General features: G+C 41.2%; 1 protein-coding gene across 1 annotated transcript; it reads right to left on the bottom strand.

Annotated features, from left to right (window-relative positions):
• Positions 1-3,584: 3,584 nt before the first annotated feature.
• cdhr5b (cadherin-related family member 5b) lies at positions 3,585-16,081 on the bottom strand. The gene is made up of 14 exons (XM_078283002.1): positions 16,075-16,081; positions 14,913-15,091; positions 14,420-14,509; positions 12,447-12,536; positions 12,236-12,337; positions 11,724-11,906; positions 11,024-11,114; positions 10,412-10,509; positions 9,089-9,292; positions 8,456-8,566; positions 8,285-8,351; positions 5,582-5,767; positions 4,964-5,151; positions 3,585-4,151 (listed from the first exon to the last, which is right to left on the bottom strand). The coding sequence occupies exons 1-14, from the start codon at positions 16,079-16,081 to the stop codon at positions 3,585-3,587; spliced, it is 2,163 nt and encodes a 720-aa protein (XP_078139128.1).
• Positions 16,082-18,444: the final 2,363 nt, after the last annotated feature.

Below are 18,444 nucleotides of genomic sequence, written 5' to 3'. Positions count from 1 at the left end.
AATGTTGTTTTTCACCCAACCAATTAGGCTCACTGTGATTCAGCCCATTTGCGCTTATCCTTAATTTGTTCTTGATCCGTTTCATTTTCATGGATGGTTGTTGCAGCAGAACATTTACGCGTTGAGGTAAAGCTGAAAATCTTTCAAGAACGTAACGTGCCAGCATGCCTGTGATTAGTTGAAGGCCCAGCAGGGGGCAGCATGCAACCACTGCCATGAAAGCAAACCCTTTTTATTTGTCCTAAAGCAGGACATTGTGGAGTGTATGTTTTTTTCTTAAAAAGATTATTGCTGCTTTATTATTGTTTAATGGTCTTCTCAATTTACACCAATTGCAATAAAACGCTACAACTCAAATTTACATCTTACAATGACTTTTTGCCCATGTCATAAATGTCATACTGTTAAGTTTGAAGTGAAATGAGTTCATAAGCTACATCATTCAATGTTGTTTGACCTTTGATCCTTATTGTCCTTACTGTCTAACTGTCTGACATACTGGTTAACCTGCAGTATGAATGCAGCAGCAGAGACTGGTGTTGGTGCTTCTTACAGGAACAAGCCTTATAGTCCAATAACAAGAGAGCCAAGGAATTATGCAATTTTAAATAAAATTACTTTTTTTAATCTGTCAATTTCTGTTTAATCTTTACAAATGTCATGCACCAAAATGTAATGTGCATTATTTAAAGTTCAATGCGGTGATCAAATATTACATTTTATTGTTAACACATGACTTACTTAGTGCTCATAAGCCATTATAAGTAACATAAGTGCATTAGAAGCATTGTAAGTGCATGATGTAATTATAATAAAATCCTAATATAATAAACACAATGTTCCAAAAAAGTAGAGGGATGAATACTTTATGGGGCAACTGTATACTTAATGACATGATATTCAATTTCACCTAATTTTCTGATGATGTTTATCTGAAGATTATTTACACACATTGCACTTCAAGTTAAGTGTTGTGGAAAAGTGGAGAGTGCCTGGGTCCTCTTCTTTTTTGGGATGTTTTTTTTTTTTTTTATTACCAAAAGCACCTTCCAGTCACTACTTGGATGTTCTTCTCTTCATATCCAGTGGCGCTCTCTGCTTTTGAAATTCTTAAGTAGTTCCATCATGTTACAGAAGCAACAAGCAAACGAGCAAAACATTAAATCAGCCGTTTCATCTGTCATTTCACATCTGCAAGAAGTTTAAATGGGTCTTGTTGCCTTTCAGAAGGATGATCGTGGGCTGTATATGTTTCAAATGAATGAACAAATGACTTTTGCTCTTCTAAAATCACTTTTTTTTTCCCCCAGTGTGTTATCTGCTGGGTGTGACAGCACAGACTGATACTGCAGAACAACCAGGATCTGTTGTGGTTCTGCTGTTGCTATGAGAGTATCTCTGTCTGCTGGGCAGGACAGACTGATTACAGCAACTATTCTGCCTTTACTGTCACTTTATTGTCATTGATAGGTGGAGTCATGCATGGTCTAAATATAATGTCACAAGTATTGTCACAACTGTAAAGAATTTTGTCATGTTTAGCACAACATTCACCCCAAGATAATTAATAATTTGGCAAGGCTGGAAGTAACTCATTAGATTTACTCTCGTTACTGTAGTTTGCTTTTTTTGTGTACTTTTGTGTAATTTTTTTTTGTATTTTTTAATGTCAGTAATTTTACTTTTACTTAAGCATGTTTTCACTGAAGAATTGTACTTAGCTACATTTTAAATCACATCACACAGAAGACAGATTTTGTGTCTCCATCAGCAGAATGGTAAATTGGCAGATTGTGGAGCCATTCAAAGTGAAAATCAGTCAGCAAAGAAGAGAAGAGGAATCTGACTTTACTTTGTTTCTGCACTTTATTTTGTCATTTCTAATGTTTCCAGTGAAAAGAATCTAGTTTGAACTCTGACCTCTCTCCTGTTAGAATCACATGGAAAAGATCACAGCTAATAACGTTCTCTGTTCTAAAAAGGAACTCAGGAAGTTTTACTCTGAGGACATTTTATATGAGACTTTACTTACTTTTACTGAAGTAGATTTTCACACCAGTACTTTTTCTTCTACTTAAGTAAAATATCAGCAAAGTAACAGTACTTCAATGTCTAGTACTCTTTCCACCGCTGGTAAGATTATAGATTTTAAATGAGACACTTTTTACTTTTACTTCAGTAGATTTTTACACCAGTACTTTTACTTCTACTGCTACTTCTAAATAACAAGGAAGTAGCAATACTTTTACTTTCCACTGCTGGTAATTGGTGCCTATCTGAAGGGGAATTAAAACAAATGGAAATATTCTTGTTTTAGACACCTTTCTTATATATATATAACAAATTACTTAATGTTTGCACCTAAAGCCCAAGCTAAGATATTCTGTTTTATGTACAACATGAAGTGCTGGACTAGCCCTCTTCCTGGCCTGTTTCAGACTTCTGATATCTGATGGTGAATTATTTAGTTAAAGTACAGAGTACATTTCTGTTTACTTTTTTTTTTACAGCCCTTCCATGTTGGGAAGGAGGGTTTCATCACAAACAATCAATAACAATAAATGATATGTTGCTTTCCTTATTGCCTGCTATTTGACTTTGCACATTTCTAGTTTTGCATGATGGTGAAAGTCCCCTGCATCTATCCTGGCCTAGCATCGCAGACTGGCAAACCAAACCAGTATATTAGAACTAGGATTGCAACTATTGATTATTTTCATTATTGATTAATCTATCGATTATTTTTTCAATCAATCAATTAACCATTTAGTCTATAAAATATCAAAAATAATGACTACTGCCCATTACAAGTTACCAGAGCCCAAAGCGATTCTTCAAACTGCTTGCTTACTTTTACAGCAGCAAAAAAAAACACCCAAAGTGTTCATTTTATAATGAGATGAAACAGATAAAGGCAGGTCATCTTAATATTTGTGAAGCTGCAACCAGCAAATGTTTGGTATTTTTACTTGATAAATGATTACTCAATTATCAAAATTATAATCGACTAATCGTTTCAGCACTAATTAGAACATTAAAATCTAGTGAGTGCAGCAAGCATACTATAAAAAATGAGCCTTGTGGCTGGTATCCTACAAGTTCTGAACTGCACTGCACTTATCCAGCAGTCTGAAACTCCTACATACACGAAAAGCATTAGGATTCTTATATTCTCTTCATATGACAACAGTTTGCATACATTAAGTATTTACATATAGAATAGAAATTGTTAAAAGTTTCTTCAAATCACAAAAAATCAAGAAAACAACAAAGAAACTGACATACTGAGAGATGTTGCACTTATCACACAGTCTACTATGTTAAACAAAATTTGTAAATATTACACTTTTTATTTTTACATTAGGCATGATAATTCTTAGTTTTGTGTCACTCTGCCCTCTGTAATGAGTTACTGATTAAACAGCTGACAGTGTTTCGATAGAATTGCTGATAATCATCAGTAGCTTTTATTATGGGAGGTTCTCACTGCATGTTGTGAAGTGTTGCAACAGTGGCTGAGAGTCGGGGTACAATAAAATCAGTCTTATCTCAAAGTCTTATTCTCTTCTTCCCTTTGCTTCCTCTCACAGATCAACTGTCAACACTTCTTCGTCTTCAGAATCCTCCTCTGGATCCTCGATCTTGACCCCCAGTCCGCTGTCCATATCACCATCAGCAAAGAAAACCTTTGGGGTCGACTTTGGCAAGCCGTCCTCTTCGTCTTCCTCCCTCCCACTAGAGGATCCTTCCTCTTCCTCGTCCTCCTCCCCATCTCTCTCTCCATTCTCGGGGATGATGACCCTTTCCTCCTTGGCGTTGGGGTCGATGTCCTCCTTGAACCAAACGGCCTTGTAGCCCTCCTCCATGCGTCTCTCCTTGGTCAGGATGGGTTTCACCTCCTTCTCACTGTCGGCTTTGTCTGAGCCTGCCAGGCTGCTGTCGTCCTGCAGGAGGGCGTGCAAGGGAGCCGTAGACTTCAGTATGGCCTCTTCCAGGGCCAAGTTCCTAGTCTTGGTCTCCGGCTCTCCACCCAGCTTTATATTTTCCTCCTCTGGACCAGCGGAGCCCGTACTGCCTGCATCCTCATCGTTCTGGAAACCCTCGTTGGTGTACTGGACGCCCTCCTTCAAACCGCCTGAACCTTGACCCAGCTGGGGAAGAACAGCACAAAAGACAAAGAATGATGGTCAAGTATAACTGAATGGTTTTTATATCAAAACCGTATATATCCTTACTGGGAAAAAAATCTTCCCTGATATTTATAAATCAGTATTTCACGTCAAAAAACAGTGGGGAGAAAAAGGGCTTCCAAAGTGGCACAGGATAGAATCAAAATAAAGGGATTGGAAGCAGCTTACTTGTGCAACGTCAACATATTTATTAAAGTTTCTAAAGCACATAAATGAACAACGGCGCATGATGAGCAGCTGAACATTTAGGCTGTAAACATGCAGAATATGCAACGAGTTTTGACCTGAGGAAGAGCGCTGAGCTCGACACGCACTGCATATTCTGCATGTTTACAGCGTATATAGCTACTGTATATTCACCTGTTTATTAAGTGCTGTTGTTCATTTATGTGCTTTTGAAGCTTTAATAAATATTTTGACGTTGCACAATTAAGGTGCTTCCAATTTCTATATTTTGATTAAATCAGTATTTCAAAATACAACAGATATACTCTTTAAAATGTTACTATTTGGGAGCCACAGGTCTAAAGTGAGCAAACATTAATATTCCATATTCAATTTTAGCATCAACCCAGTGACAATTTTGCCTGTGTAGCCTATCACGTGTCACATTTTTCAATTGGTGGAAATCTCATTATGGAATGAAACTCATCAATTCTTGTCTAGTCATTTCACAAATATTGAAGAAGTTCTTATGAAACGACAGTGGGAATGCAGCATGTAGGCTACACAGGAACTTCAGAGCGCTCTGGCTGCTTTGACAATCTTTTTACTTTTGAACTCATAGAGCTTCGGAAGACGCTGGCCTCGGAGATCTTCCTCCAGTCTGCTTTGCTCTTCTGAATGTGACAGGCGAGGAGCCCGATGACCACCAGGCAGACGACCAGCAGGGCGGCCAGGCTGGCGCCGACCGCTGCCATGTCCTCTGGTCCATAACCACCCACAGGGCCGATCACACCTTCTGCAGGAACAAATGTCACCAAAAACAGGTTTCACCCAAAAAGTAACACTTTAAAGTCAGTGTCCAATAACAGAAACTAAGCTTTGAATGTTGATGAAAACATGTCAATCTCTAAATCGTCTTTGGTTAGATTATGAACAAGCACATAATTCGTGATAAGATGCGACCTACTTGATGCTAAATTGACTCTTTCGGGGATTAGTACCTGGGAGCTCCGGCATGTTTTTTCACACACCTATGCTACCAACTGAGCTAAACTCAAAGTGATGCAGCAGCTAGGCTCATAGTGTTACAGTAATAGCTGTGTCCCGTAATGCCACATGCGCAGTAAAGTTTTTTTGAAATTTTCGGCACCGACCGACCGTCAGAGCAACTAAAAAAGAGAAGCAAACGAGAGATAGGGAATCTCCTCAGAGAAATTTGTGACTACCTGTGTGAGGATGTGCTGTACTGGCAGTGGAGATGCTGTCTTTAGTGGTTAAACTGGGGTTAGTAGTGGAGATGTTGTCTTCAGTGGTCATGCTGGGGTTAGTGGTGGGAAAATCAGTGGTTTCCTCTATGGGTGTTGTGGACACAATGTCTGTGGTGCTCGGAGCTTCACTGGTGGTGGAAAGCCCTGGGAGGAGAGCACACTGTTTGAATCTTGCCACATTTTCCTGTTTCCTCTCTTTCTGACACCTTATCCAAACACTGACTTATGAAAGATACTGGGTTGGTGCACATGGAGAGATGGGGCTGAGCAGCAAAAACATGCTAATGGAGGAAACACCTGTCCCCTGCTCATAGATTCCCCATCTAGGTGCTACAGTATGTATAGCATTTTAATATTAGTAAATCTTTATCTCATTAATTCTGAGACATTAGTATAATTGTCATAAACAAACAAGACCATTGCTGAAAAGATTGGGAACCGCTACTGGCCTCTACAGTGTATTTTATGTTGTGAGCCACCTGGTCGGAGTTGGAGGGAAATCTGCTGGATCGCTTTACGGCACGAAACAGGAAGAGGTCGCTGTTCTTCCAGAGCAAACTGAGCTAAAGCTTTCAGAGTTTCTGGCAATGGAAGATAAGCAAAAGGCCGATGGAAGAATCACTTACAAAAATCCTCTTCTGTAAAGCAAAAGAGAAGATTATGCATGCAGAGTGACACCAGAGAGGGAGAGGGGGGACAGGAAGCATCAGGGTTTATGGGAACTGTGGTCTTGATTTGGAGAAATTAATTTTGAGGCTACCAGTTGTCTCCACTCTCCACCATGTGGCTGTTTTGTTTTTCCTTTCTCTTCCAGCGATCCAGCAAATGCTCCACCTGTCCCGCCAGCTGCAGCAGGTGACGAAGCAGCTGGTGGAGAGCCTGGGGAGAGGGCCAACCCCAAGAAACTCCACCCAGGACTCTCCGAGGTGCAGTACCTGGGCTGCCAGATCGGCCACGGCCTCCTGAAGCCCCAGGAGAAGAAGATCGACCCTGTGTCCCATCACAGGGTCATTAGCTGTGATGGGACACACTCCCAGTACAAAAGGCCTGTTCCATCAAGTGCCACAGAAAGACTCCTCTCCACACCCACCCCACTTCCTTTTCCTTTGATTTTTGCGTTATTGTACCTTATTTTTACACCCTACAACACCTTCTCACTGCCTCACATCACACATGCATCCACTCACCTCCACCACTGATTCAACTCATTTCTCATTCCCCATCCTTATTTCTTTTGTGTATCGGACTTTTGTTGAATAAATTATCGATTGTGCGCTCTCGGCCGGCCTTTGTGTCCCTCTGTTACCACCTGTAGAACCAGGGTTGTAACACCATCAAGAACTTTCCCTGACCCACCACCAAAACACAGGTACACGCCTTTTTGGAGTTGGCCAGGCACTATCACAGCTTCGTGCCTCATTTCTCCTCCACAGCCTCCAACGTTTCAGACCTGACCAGAAGGACCGGGTTTTACTGGACCCCAGAGGCAGAAGACACTTCTGTCAATGGCGAAGGCGCTCACAACAAAACCGGTGCTGCACACCCCAGACTTATGCACTTATGCATGCTTTGCCAACGTTTTATGTTTTATCATGCTTTCATTTTGTTTCTTATGTGTCTTTGTCTTATTATTGCACTTTGATGGCAATGTTTTGTTTTTGTTTTTTTATCTTGCTTCTTATGTGTCGTTATTTTTACCCTGTCTTTTATATGCGTTTTTGCTCGAATTACATGAGGCTCGTGATCAAGAATTCCATGCATTTTTATGTAAATGGAAAATAAATTTGAAATGACTGAGGAACATCCAGTGATCGTCAACTCCAAGAAGCTGACCCTGGCATTGTGCAACTCAATGCTTGGTGTGTGTGTGTGTGTGTGTGTGTGTGTGGGGGGGGGGGGGCTATGACGGCAAAGCCTCCCTGGAGACCTCAGCATCGCTCCACCACTCCCAAACTCCAATCCACATGAGGCGGAGTCCCTCCAGACCTGCTGCCCATCAGGCCTCATCACCACTGCCATAAAAGAGGAGGCTCATAGCAGTCTGAGGGTGAGGTAGGATTATTCCTTCTGCCCAACTCATGCTGCCTTTTGCTTCTCCAGATTACAGTAACTGAGCCTCGGACTGCCGGAGCCAGGACCGAACCTCTGAGGCCTAGTCCACACTAATCCGGATACATTTGAAAACGCATCTTTATTTCTCCATTTTGGCCTTCCATCCACACTAAGCTGCCGCAAGTGTCCTGGGCATGCCCATGGAAGAAATTATGCATTTTTGCCTTACTAGTTCATCGCACCCAAACCTCACCTCTGCTTCTCATTCCCACCACAGCAGTTTTAACCACAAATTTGTAGATTGTTCTGAATCTACACATACATATTTTGTCATGTTGTTAGCCTGTCATGATGTTAGCTGTATTGTATAACTTTGGATTGCTAATGGGCATAAGGAGAGTGGCTGCATCACTACTGATTTATCCATATCTCCACGGTACGTGGAAACCAATGATGCAATACATTTTTATTTTACACTCTTCATCATCCCTACAGTCCTCACATGCTGGGTTTGTACGTCATGATAAGTGCAATGTTGAGTATCAAATGCAAAACAGGCAGAGGAACAAGTGTTGATTTAAGTAAATGCTAGAGCCTTGACCATCCTACCTGATGTCACCTCTACTGTGAGTCCAGCTGTAGCCGTTTCTCCATTAATCGTGTCCACTGCCTCCACCTTAAAAGTGTAGAGATGAAGTTGAGCGTTAAATAAAAAAATGGGGTAATACAGCAATCTGTCCCTTCGATTTGTACTTGCTCTGTAGCGGACGGTAAACCCACCTGTAAGGAAACCGTACCCAGCGGACGATCCTTAGTCATGAATAAGTAACCTCCAATGAGAGAGAAATCGCTGTCCCCGATAATTTTATATGTAATGTCAGGATTCACACCCTGTTTGAAAAGAAATCAATAGGTCAGTGCTGCAAATCAAGTGGACAGAAGAGTCCCAATGTGTTCCTCACAAAACACTACCTGTAATGGTACGTTAAGACTACGTGTTACAGAAGCTACGAAACGGTCCGGCGTACCAACTGTCGCCAACGGAGCGGGAACGTGTTGCCGGGTGATCGTTGGCGGTTCATGCCGTCACGTTGGGTGCTATTAACTAATAATACTTATAATACTATTTACATTACTACTAATAATTTAGTAATGTAAATATAGCTACCCTACGCTAGCTTGATTTGTCATCAGAGCGTGGAAAACAGTTGAAGCAGCTGAACTTCCGTTTGTAGCCGCTCACGCCGACACGCTGCTACATTTTACACGCTGGCGTTTGTAGCTTTGTGTCGCCAGCTTCCATTAAAAACAAATTACTTCCTGTTGCTTTGTAGCCTGTAGTCTGAACGTACCATAAGTGAATCAAGAGTCATGCAGTTATTACAGCACAATGTCCATCCTGTTGTGTTTTACCCCAGTGACAGCAAAGTCATCATCCTTCGCCTGGATCACGAGTGGCTCATTCGTGTTATTGGAGTCCAGAACCATCACGCCTACTTCGGAAACGAAGCCGCCATATTGTTCTTTCTCAAACTTCGGAGGGTTCAGACTCTTAACCAAAACCTTGATTGTGACTCTGGTGGTGGCAAACTGAAAACGGTTGGTCTTTTGTGTGGCCTGGAAAAGGAAAACATATATGCTGGTTGTTTTGAGCACTGATACACATAAGAAATGGGTGCAGCCTAAAGCCAGATCTCATCATTGTGTTCTTGCAGCTGTTCTAATTCTTCCTGCCATATTGGAGGCATTTTGGGTAAGAGAGTCCCAAGAGCCTGTCATCAGCCCAACCAATCAGAAGTAATGTAACACTAGCCTGTAGTCTGCTCCACCAATGAGAGGTAATGTATTAACATGGGCACACAGCAGTGACTTATGGGCCACAACCAAATTTTGAACCATTTTTGACCTAGGGGAAATGAGGAAAATACAAAGTGCCTTATCTGAGAAAATTGACAAGGTGGGAATTGGGCCGGCCATATTTGGATGATAGTTCAGCGAAGGATGAGAAAACCCTATTATTGTAAAGGTTGCTGATATTAGTAATGCATCAAATTAACCATGTGCAGAGTCAGAGACTAAAGGTTCAAACAAATGGATGTTAGGATAGTTGAGATGATAGTAACGAGCGAGTTGAGAACTGGGTGTACAGCAGCTCCATGTGGGCCCGAGCAGAGCATCCCTCATCAGTCTCACTGTTGACCCACTAAGGGAGTTTCTGTATGTGGCATGCCCAGTTATATTGGATGAAGCTGGGAACTGCGAGGCCACCACTACTTTTAGGAAGTTGAAGGATTGCTATCCTGATGCTGGCCGGCTTAAAGGGTCTATGTGTAATTACTGGTCCAATGCAGGCCTCCGTCGTTCAGTGTCGTCATGACAACACTCTGCGAGACCATCATCAGCATGGTGGGCAGGTTGGACTGTTTCAGAATCAACGACAATGAACGTTCTAGCATGTTTTACCGAGTTACGATTCCTGCTGTCTGTGGATTTTCGTAACATATCGAAGGCAAGGAGTCGCTATTTTGTGTGTGAAGTAACACCACTTCCCCAGCGCATAAAGAAATGATATCATCCTATCTAAAGGGGAAAAAAATCCTAATGAGCACTGGAACATGCTGAGATATAAAAACTTTGCTAGGACAACCATCTTAATCAGGCCAACACAGCCCGCCAAGGGAACAAGTGCATAAGAACTGCATAGAGAGGCCAAGTTTTGCAGCAGCATCTCTTTACCAACACTGTCAGATTAATTGGGCCCAGGACGTCTGCTGGTTTCAGCATGGTAATGTTCCCACTGTCAGCGTTGATCCCAAACAGCCCGGCATCATTTCCTAGGAAACAGACAGAGGGAAGAAGAGTTAGAAGGTTAGAAGAGCTGGAGGAATGCTAACTGCTAACGCCCCACTCTGAGGTTTAAAAACAGAAATATCACTGTAGTCAGGCTAAAAAACACATCACTGCCAAAAGGGAATGAGCAATAAAAAAAAACCAATACTTATTTTCTGACTTTCTGACTTCCATGTATTTTAAGATAAGATAAGATTGCACTTTATTGATCTCCTGGGAGAAATTCAGGTGCCACAGCAGCAAGAATATTTTTGAAATTCTTTAGTCTTTATTAGGATCCCTATTGATCTTCCTGGGGTGTAACTGTACAATGGGGGTTAAGCTCATGAAAGCTCATGAAACTCACACGCTTAAATTACTTTGTAAACATTCAATTCAAGTAAAATAGTAATAGAGAACACCAAAATTGTTCATCAACAACAAAATAATAATTACTTTTTTTTCGGCAGCGACATGCTGATCAATGTGATGTTGTTTATTATAGTCCAAGCAGCTTACCACTCAGAAATGTGTACGTTATCTCTTCGTTTCTCCCAAAGTCGCCATCGATGGCATAAACCGGTCCTGGTTTGAGAGGTAAGAAGCCCGTCTGCAAGGAGAAAGAGACTGTGATCACTAACCAACGCCATTTTCAGTGGGTTGTTCCCAATGCCGCTTTGAGGCCCTGGCTTGGATTAAAGAGACTCATTTTATCTTCCAACTCTATTAATCAGCCTGAGATGTCCTCCTTGTTAGCTGTTTTCTGTGCGGGGGGGGGGGTTGATTTTCCCCGAACCGATCACTAGTGATTGACATATCTGAACCGATCACTAGTGACTGACGTATCCGGCCGCTCTGACGTTACTTCAGTCACACTGATGCTGCAGCCAGTGTTAACCAGCGGATTTACCAACTGCACCAAGAATATCATAATGAAAGACAGACAGACTGGAAGGATCAGATTGTAACCAAAATGTGTGAGAAACAAAAACGGATGTGACTTCTCTTGTTATTGTTACTCTGCTCATATTGGTATGGGATATGAGTTACATCCTACAATAGATATCAACAGTCAGTTCATATTATTATGGGTTTTGGGCTACGACCATAGATATGAACAGTTATCCAAAAATCAGATATGAGCAGCAAATGGTTGAATATGTGGGCCTGCGGTGTGAACGGAGCCAAATTCTGTTTTTTGGTAGAGGAAGGGATTCACCTCTTGTTCCGTTAAGGTGACGCTCCCGCTGTAGCCGGCGCCCTGACAGATCAGAGCGCCGCCGACGTCGTACGCGGTGCACGGCTGGAACCACGGTGATCTGTTGTCGATATCCGTGATGTTGACCAGGATGGTGGTTGTGGCGGTGAATGAGGGCTCTACTGGTGGTGAGTGTGGTGTGTCCTAAAAAGAGAAAAAAGAACACAAAAACGTGATTGTTGCCGTCATGACAACCTGGATATGAGAGTAGCCCAGAGGTTAGAGAAGCTGGCTTGAGACCGGAAGACTGGTGACCAGGATGACATGAATTGTGCAGAACAACAGATGTTCTAGTCAACTGAAAGTCCAGTACAATATTGGCACCAAAAGACCCATAAAAGAACGCACAACTTGTCGCACCTGGACACAAATGGGATATGGCGGCTAACGACCTTACAGACTTCTTCAACTTCTTTCAGCAAAAAACAAGAAACAGCAGTGCAGGAAAGTGAAGAACAGTAAGCAGTACTCACCTGAGCATACAAGGTCAGTATCACATTTTGAACTCGGTCATAGTCAAGAAGCGATTGCACAACAATGTTTGAGCTGGTGGCCCCTTGCATCGTAAACCCCTCCTGCATGAATTGAAAAGGACAAACTATTGAGACCCGCCAATAGTTTCACCGCAACCTACAGAGAGATAATCAAAAAAAATTTGAAATAAGAAAAAACATAAGGTCTGACCGGCTCTGATGTTAGCCTGTAGTAGAGCTGAGTGCCCGGGTCTAAGTCCTTGGCTGGAAAGTTTCCCACAACTGTGCCTACAGGTGACAACTTTGAAAAAGAGATTACAAGCAGTCAATGTGATATAATGTCAATTCAAGTTGAGCGATGTTAGGATAATAGACAGACAGACAGACAGATAGACAGACAGACAGACAGACAGATAAACACACACACGGACAGACAGACAGACAGACAGACAGACAGATAGATGAAACAGAAGCACAAGATACAATTTAGTTGGCATTTGTAACGTTTGGTTCAGCACATTCAAACATATGAATTTAACATCTTTAATTAGAAATGTATTTAATTAGCCAAATAGATTTTATGAATTCTGGGACTTCTGGCCTTTTAAAGAAGTTATTCACAATGGCTAAACATTCGACTGTGGAGGCACAAAACTCATGCACGCTTAGGTCCATGTGAGTGCCTTTTTAATCTAGTTGACTAGACCGACTAGACCGAAACTAAACCGAAAACTTGGTTAAATAAAGAAACTCGCATGGACCTAAGTGTGCAGAAGTTTTGTTCATCCACTTTGATTTTTGCCTCTAGCACCTTAGCAAAGACAGTAGTCGAGTGTGTGTGAGAATGTAAACATCCCATTGTAAAACATGCCTATTGTTCCTAGTAGTCTATGAGGCTTGAATTTGAACCCACAATCTTCAACTAGAAAGGCAGATGCTTTACTTACTGAGCCAAACACCTCAGATGGCTTCTTGAGGAGAAGATAACTAAAGGGAGAAGTATTGTGATACTGCAGCCTGTGACTGAAAGGTTTTAGATATCTACTGTAATAGAGCTCCCTATTAATCAGTTTCATCGTGGCTTTACAAACATCATCTTGAGAGTATTCACAGTATTATTCATTAGTTTCATGAAAACTGATCAATCTGTTGAACATTTGACACTGTCAATTCATTGGAACATTTACAGCTGGACATTTGGATCTACTGTAAGCTCAGTTTTTGAGATATTACTGTTTTTTATATTTGTCCCATATCACAAGACAAATTCAGATCAGGCCGTCAGTCAGTCATCTGTTGCTTTGTGAGATGATGCGCTTCGAGGCACAAAATCAAAAGTTGGTCAGTGTATAGAAATTTATCTAAATCGATCTCTGATGTGCGCATCACATCATGTTTGTCATGTGGAGATGCGCAGACCAGCAGCATTGTACTCAATCCACAGAGTCTCCCGGTGTGAAAACAAAAGTGAAACTTAGCATTTCACAATTTGCTCCAAACTCGCCTGTGTTAGTAACAGGATTTGTAAACAGTAACTTGTCTTCTGCTGCCCTACAGACTTTAACGGTAGGTAACGTTATTGGTATTTAAGTAACGTTAGTGGAATTAGGTAATTTAACCGTTTTGCAGATCCACATGCCGTGGGTCTGTACAGGATCTGTGCTTGTTACTAATGAAGCTACATGAGGATTTCAGAAAGTCCTCAGCAGCTTACAGTCTAGTTGGACAATGCTATGAGATGACAGTTTGTTTTTGCTATAAACAGAGTGGGGCGACTACAGAATGTTGTGGCAGGTACCAGTGTACGAAAGATTTATCTTACTTCACTTGATACAGTATGTCCTGAAAATTGTAGCCTTTTTTATACTCATTTTGCCCAGGATTTCTGTCAGTTTGGAAGGCATTTTATAGCGCCACCTTAAGGCAATATGTTGGAAATTGACTACACTACATGCACTTGATTTGTCTTAATCCAAGGAATCTATGGGAAGAGGAAGAAGATGAAGATGAAGACAAACACGAAAACGAAGGAGAAGAAGACAGCGAAGAAGACGAAGACGACAATACAATACAATACAATACAATACAATACGATACAATACGATACAATAGGGTTCCAGCACTACGTGCTTGGATCCCTAATAATTTCTACTGAGTTAAAGGTATTTAGACATTGACTCTCACCTCAGGCACGTCGAGCTGGTACTGGCTTTCTGGAAAGACTGGAGGGTTATCGTTCACATTGATCACAACCACAACTATGAGCAGATTGAACTGGAACAAAGAGATAGAAATCTTATTGGTAAGCCTATACTGAATCATCATCACCTGATCAGTGTGTAGCATGTAGTCGGTTAGTTTCCAACACAGGGACACACTCCTCTCAGCTCGTACTGTTGTGCGTTGCTCAGTGTTCAGCGTATGATGATTTTTCAAAGCCCTCTTACCTCTATGCTGGTAGAACTCTGTCTGCATATGATCTCAGTTACATAAGTAGTTTTGGTCTGCAAACAAAACAAAGTTTAGCACAATAGTCAAGTCCAATTCATTTAGAGATTGCTTCATCTTTTAACATCATAACGATATCAATGCAGAAACTTTTCCAAGAATTTTAATGAAGATATTTCCATGTGATTCTTGGATTTGGATTAATTGAGGTGTGTTTGCCTTGCCCTACCTCATGGTCCAACACCTCTGCTGCTATTAGCTGTTTTCCACTGATTGCAAATGGGTTGTCTGGATTTGCAGGAGAGGGTTTGAAACTGAGGGTCACACCTTCATTGATGGCAATCTCGACCACGACCTCGTTTAGCGTGTTGTTTTCCGGGAAGTCCACAGACGGAGGAGCGGAACAAACTGTAACGGAGAGAAGAGACCTGTCACACTGCGGAGGTTAAAGGATAAATCTGCTTATTTTCAACCTGCGTCTTATCTTCCTAGTTTTTGCCATCATGATCATCATCATCAGTGATGCTCTCCAACAACACACACACACACACACACACACACACAGGGAAAACACAAGCTCTAAAACAGCTGCACACTGCAGTCACATGTCTTTACATGGTTGTGATTGAGCAATTATCATTTCAGTCACATTTCAGTTATAACAGTCCATTTGATATTTTTTAGTGTTGCTCACACACTTTGGTTTTCTGCCACGTTCAGATCAAATCTTTTGTACTGATGAATTTAAACTCAACAATAAACAAACTGCAGCAGATATTTTGTCACTTTTCGTAACTACGTTTGATTGTATTAGTGTGAATAAACTGAATTGATTTTTAATACCTTGGACTGCCAACTTGTCGTGACTCCAGGTGGGCGCCGCAAAAAAACTCACATATTCTGCTTGTAATTACCACTAGCAGGTTGATGTGACAGCTGGCGATTTGTATTTACAGAAAATCTGATACGACTTGAACGCAGCATCAGAGTACTTGAGTGGTCTTGCTCATGTTACTTAAAATAACCTATCTAACACTGCAGTATACACATCTAATTTCTGATTATCCATTGGCGTTTCAGCCAATGGATAATCAGACCCTAACCCTAACCCTAACCCTAACCCTAGACAGATTCCATTGCATTGTGGGTATTATTGTGTTTTAATCGCTTTTCAGGTTCGACTGTAAGAGATTGCTTTGGCCCTTCAGTGTGTATTGGAGAGCAGCGCTTCGTGTGAAGTGAAAGCACCAAAAGTTCGACAGTAAAGTAAGTGACAAAATGTTAAGGACAAGAAAGCACATTAAAGATGCTACGTGAATCATTTTAACATCAATAAATCATCAGCACATTAATTTAGAGACATTAGTATAATTACAGTAAACAGCCTCTACTCGGCATCCTCCATAGTTTCTCCACCTGGTGGATCTGGAGGGAAATCTGCTGGATCGCTTTACGGCACAAAACAGGAAGAGGTTCTGTTCTTCCAGAGCAAACGGAGCTAAAGCTGAAAGAGTTTCTGGCAGCAGATGGTGGCAGGAGGGAAAGGAAGATGGAGAAATCACTTCCAACATGTTGATCCTCTTCAGGGAGGGGTTAACGATACTGGTGTGAGACAGAAGCTACCAACTGTCTCCACCATGCTCTCACTGGTTTACAGCCATTCTATCAAGGGAGCACTATTCATTTGACAATGATGAATTGATGACTGAAATTATACATATAGCAATTTTAAGAGTTGAATGTAAATGAGATATGCACCATTTTAAAAAGTGTGCCACCTATTCTGACAAAATGATTGCTGACATGAGTGCATTTGTGAAATACTGACTGACCTTTTTTTCCTCAAAATCGATAAATAGCATTTTGGCATGAAAGTCTTCATATATGGAAGTCCAAGTCTGACATTATTCAATGGAAATCATTAAATCAAATTGCAATTTCTCATATAGGTGCGCATAATGTACGACAAAATTAAAATTCAATAATCCAATTTTCAAATGTAGTTTTGTATGTACTCCAAAGCATAACCCTGCCATATTTTAAATGAAATTGAATGTTCACATCTGCAATTTCATTTCCTTATTGTGGTCGCATTATTTAGGACAAAAATAAAAATAAATCTCAATGTGTCAATTCGAATATCTCATTCATAATGTCAACATAAATTCTATGGAAGTCCAAATCTGACATTATTCAGTTCAATTTAATGATTTCAATTTCAATGAGATATGATGCCAACTCGACCCCAATGACCCCCCCCCCCCCCCCCCCCCCCGCCACACACACACACACACACACACACACCATTGATTGACACTACACCTACATATTAATTCCCTACACCTACATATTCATACTACACATGGACAGCCTCATAACTAAACAACGTGGTCTATGTTATGGCAACTAAAACAGTTTGCTTCAGGTTAGCTCCGCACCTCTGCACTACTGAAAAATGTTTCGCCGCACACCAAGTTTCTAGAAAAAGTTCCTTTATTTTACATAAAAAGTTTAGGAGAGAACGACACGTTTCACTTCCTGCTTCTTCAGGTTTGTTTTTCAAAGAACCAGGTTGAAGCAGGAAGTGAAACGCGTTGTTCGCTCCTAAACTTTGCATCTCCTGTAAAATAAAGGAGCCTTTTCCAGAGACCGGGTGTGTAGACTTCAGTACTTACTCGCTTGGGCCTGAACGGACGTTGGAAGCAAAAACACAAGTAGAAAGCTTATCCAAATCCTCAAAGTGGATTCTGGATGCGTCCGGTTCATGGCTGCGTCCTGTGTGTCAGATCAGCGCTGTGTGTCGGTGTCGGTGTCGATCCAGATCCAGCAGTGGAGGCCGGCCTGACAGCGAGACGCGGACGAGTCTTCACAGCCGACCTTTGTGGCCGGGCCTTATCTGTGTCTCTTTATGGCTGCAGGAGTTGTGCCCACAGCGGACTTTTCCCCCTCGTAAAAATAACATACACATCTGTTGCCGAGAAGCCATATAATAATTTGTCTCTCCGTTCCACTCATTTAAGAGAGAAGAGAGTAAAAAAAACCTTCTCCCTGGCTCCTCTTCCTCTCCCTCACTCTGCTTCATCAAACAAACACGACCAGGCAAAAGTCTGGACCCACCTGACTGAATGTTCTGTGTTTCTCATTCTCTTGAAGCCATTTTGATCTAAAAGCTTCTGCTGAAATGCTTGAAATGAGTTTCTTAGACAAATATAAATAGTGAAGTTGATCCTATGTATGAATTTCTTTCCAAAGCCTTTGCCTTTCCATCAAGGCAAAGGGCGGCTACTTTAAAGAATCTAAAATATAAGATAGTTTTGATTTGTTTAACACTTTTTTGGTCACTGCATAATTACATTTGTGTTATTTCATAGCTTTGATGTCTTTACAGTTATTCTAAAATGTGAAAAAGAGTAAAAATCAAAGAAAAATGTGGTGTGTCCAAACTTTTGAGTGGTAATGTAATCATTCCAGGGACAGAAACATTTGATTTCTTCTGTTTGTTGTGTGGGTGCTGTGACCCCTGACCCCTGACCCTTGACCCTTGCTATGGGGTGTGTTTTGTGAAACAATCATCCTACATGACAGAAAACACACATGAAGAAAACTGTGCAGGTGAGATTAAAAAAAAGGACAGTGAGGGGATCTCACCTAACTCACGTTACTGTAATTGAGTAGCTTTTTTGTGTACTTGTACTTTTTTGAGTATTTTTTTAAGTCTTTTAGTTAAGTACATTTCCGCTGAAGTATTGTACTTAAATTTA

Source organism: Centroberyx gerrardi, chromosome 4 (genome assembly GCF_048128805.1).
Source record: "Centroberyx gerrardi isolate f3 chromosome 4, fCenGer3.hap1.cur.20231027, whole genome shotgun sequence".
Taxonomy (NCBI): domain Eukaryota; kingdom Metazoa; phylum Chordata; class Actinopteri; order Beryciformes; family Berycidae; genus Centroberyx; species Centroberyx gerrardi.
The sequence above is the reverse complement of the archived record's forward strand: the minus strand, read 5'-3'. Positions and strand labels throughout refer to the sequence as shown.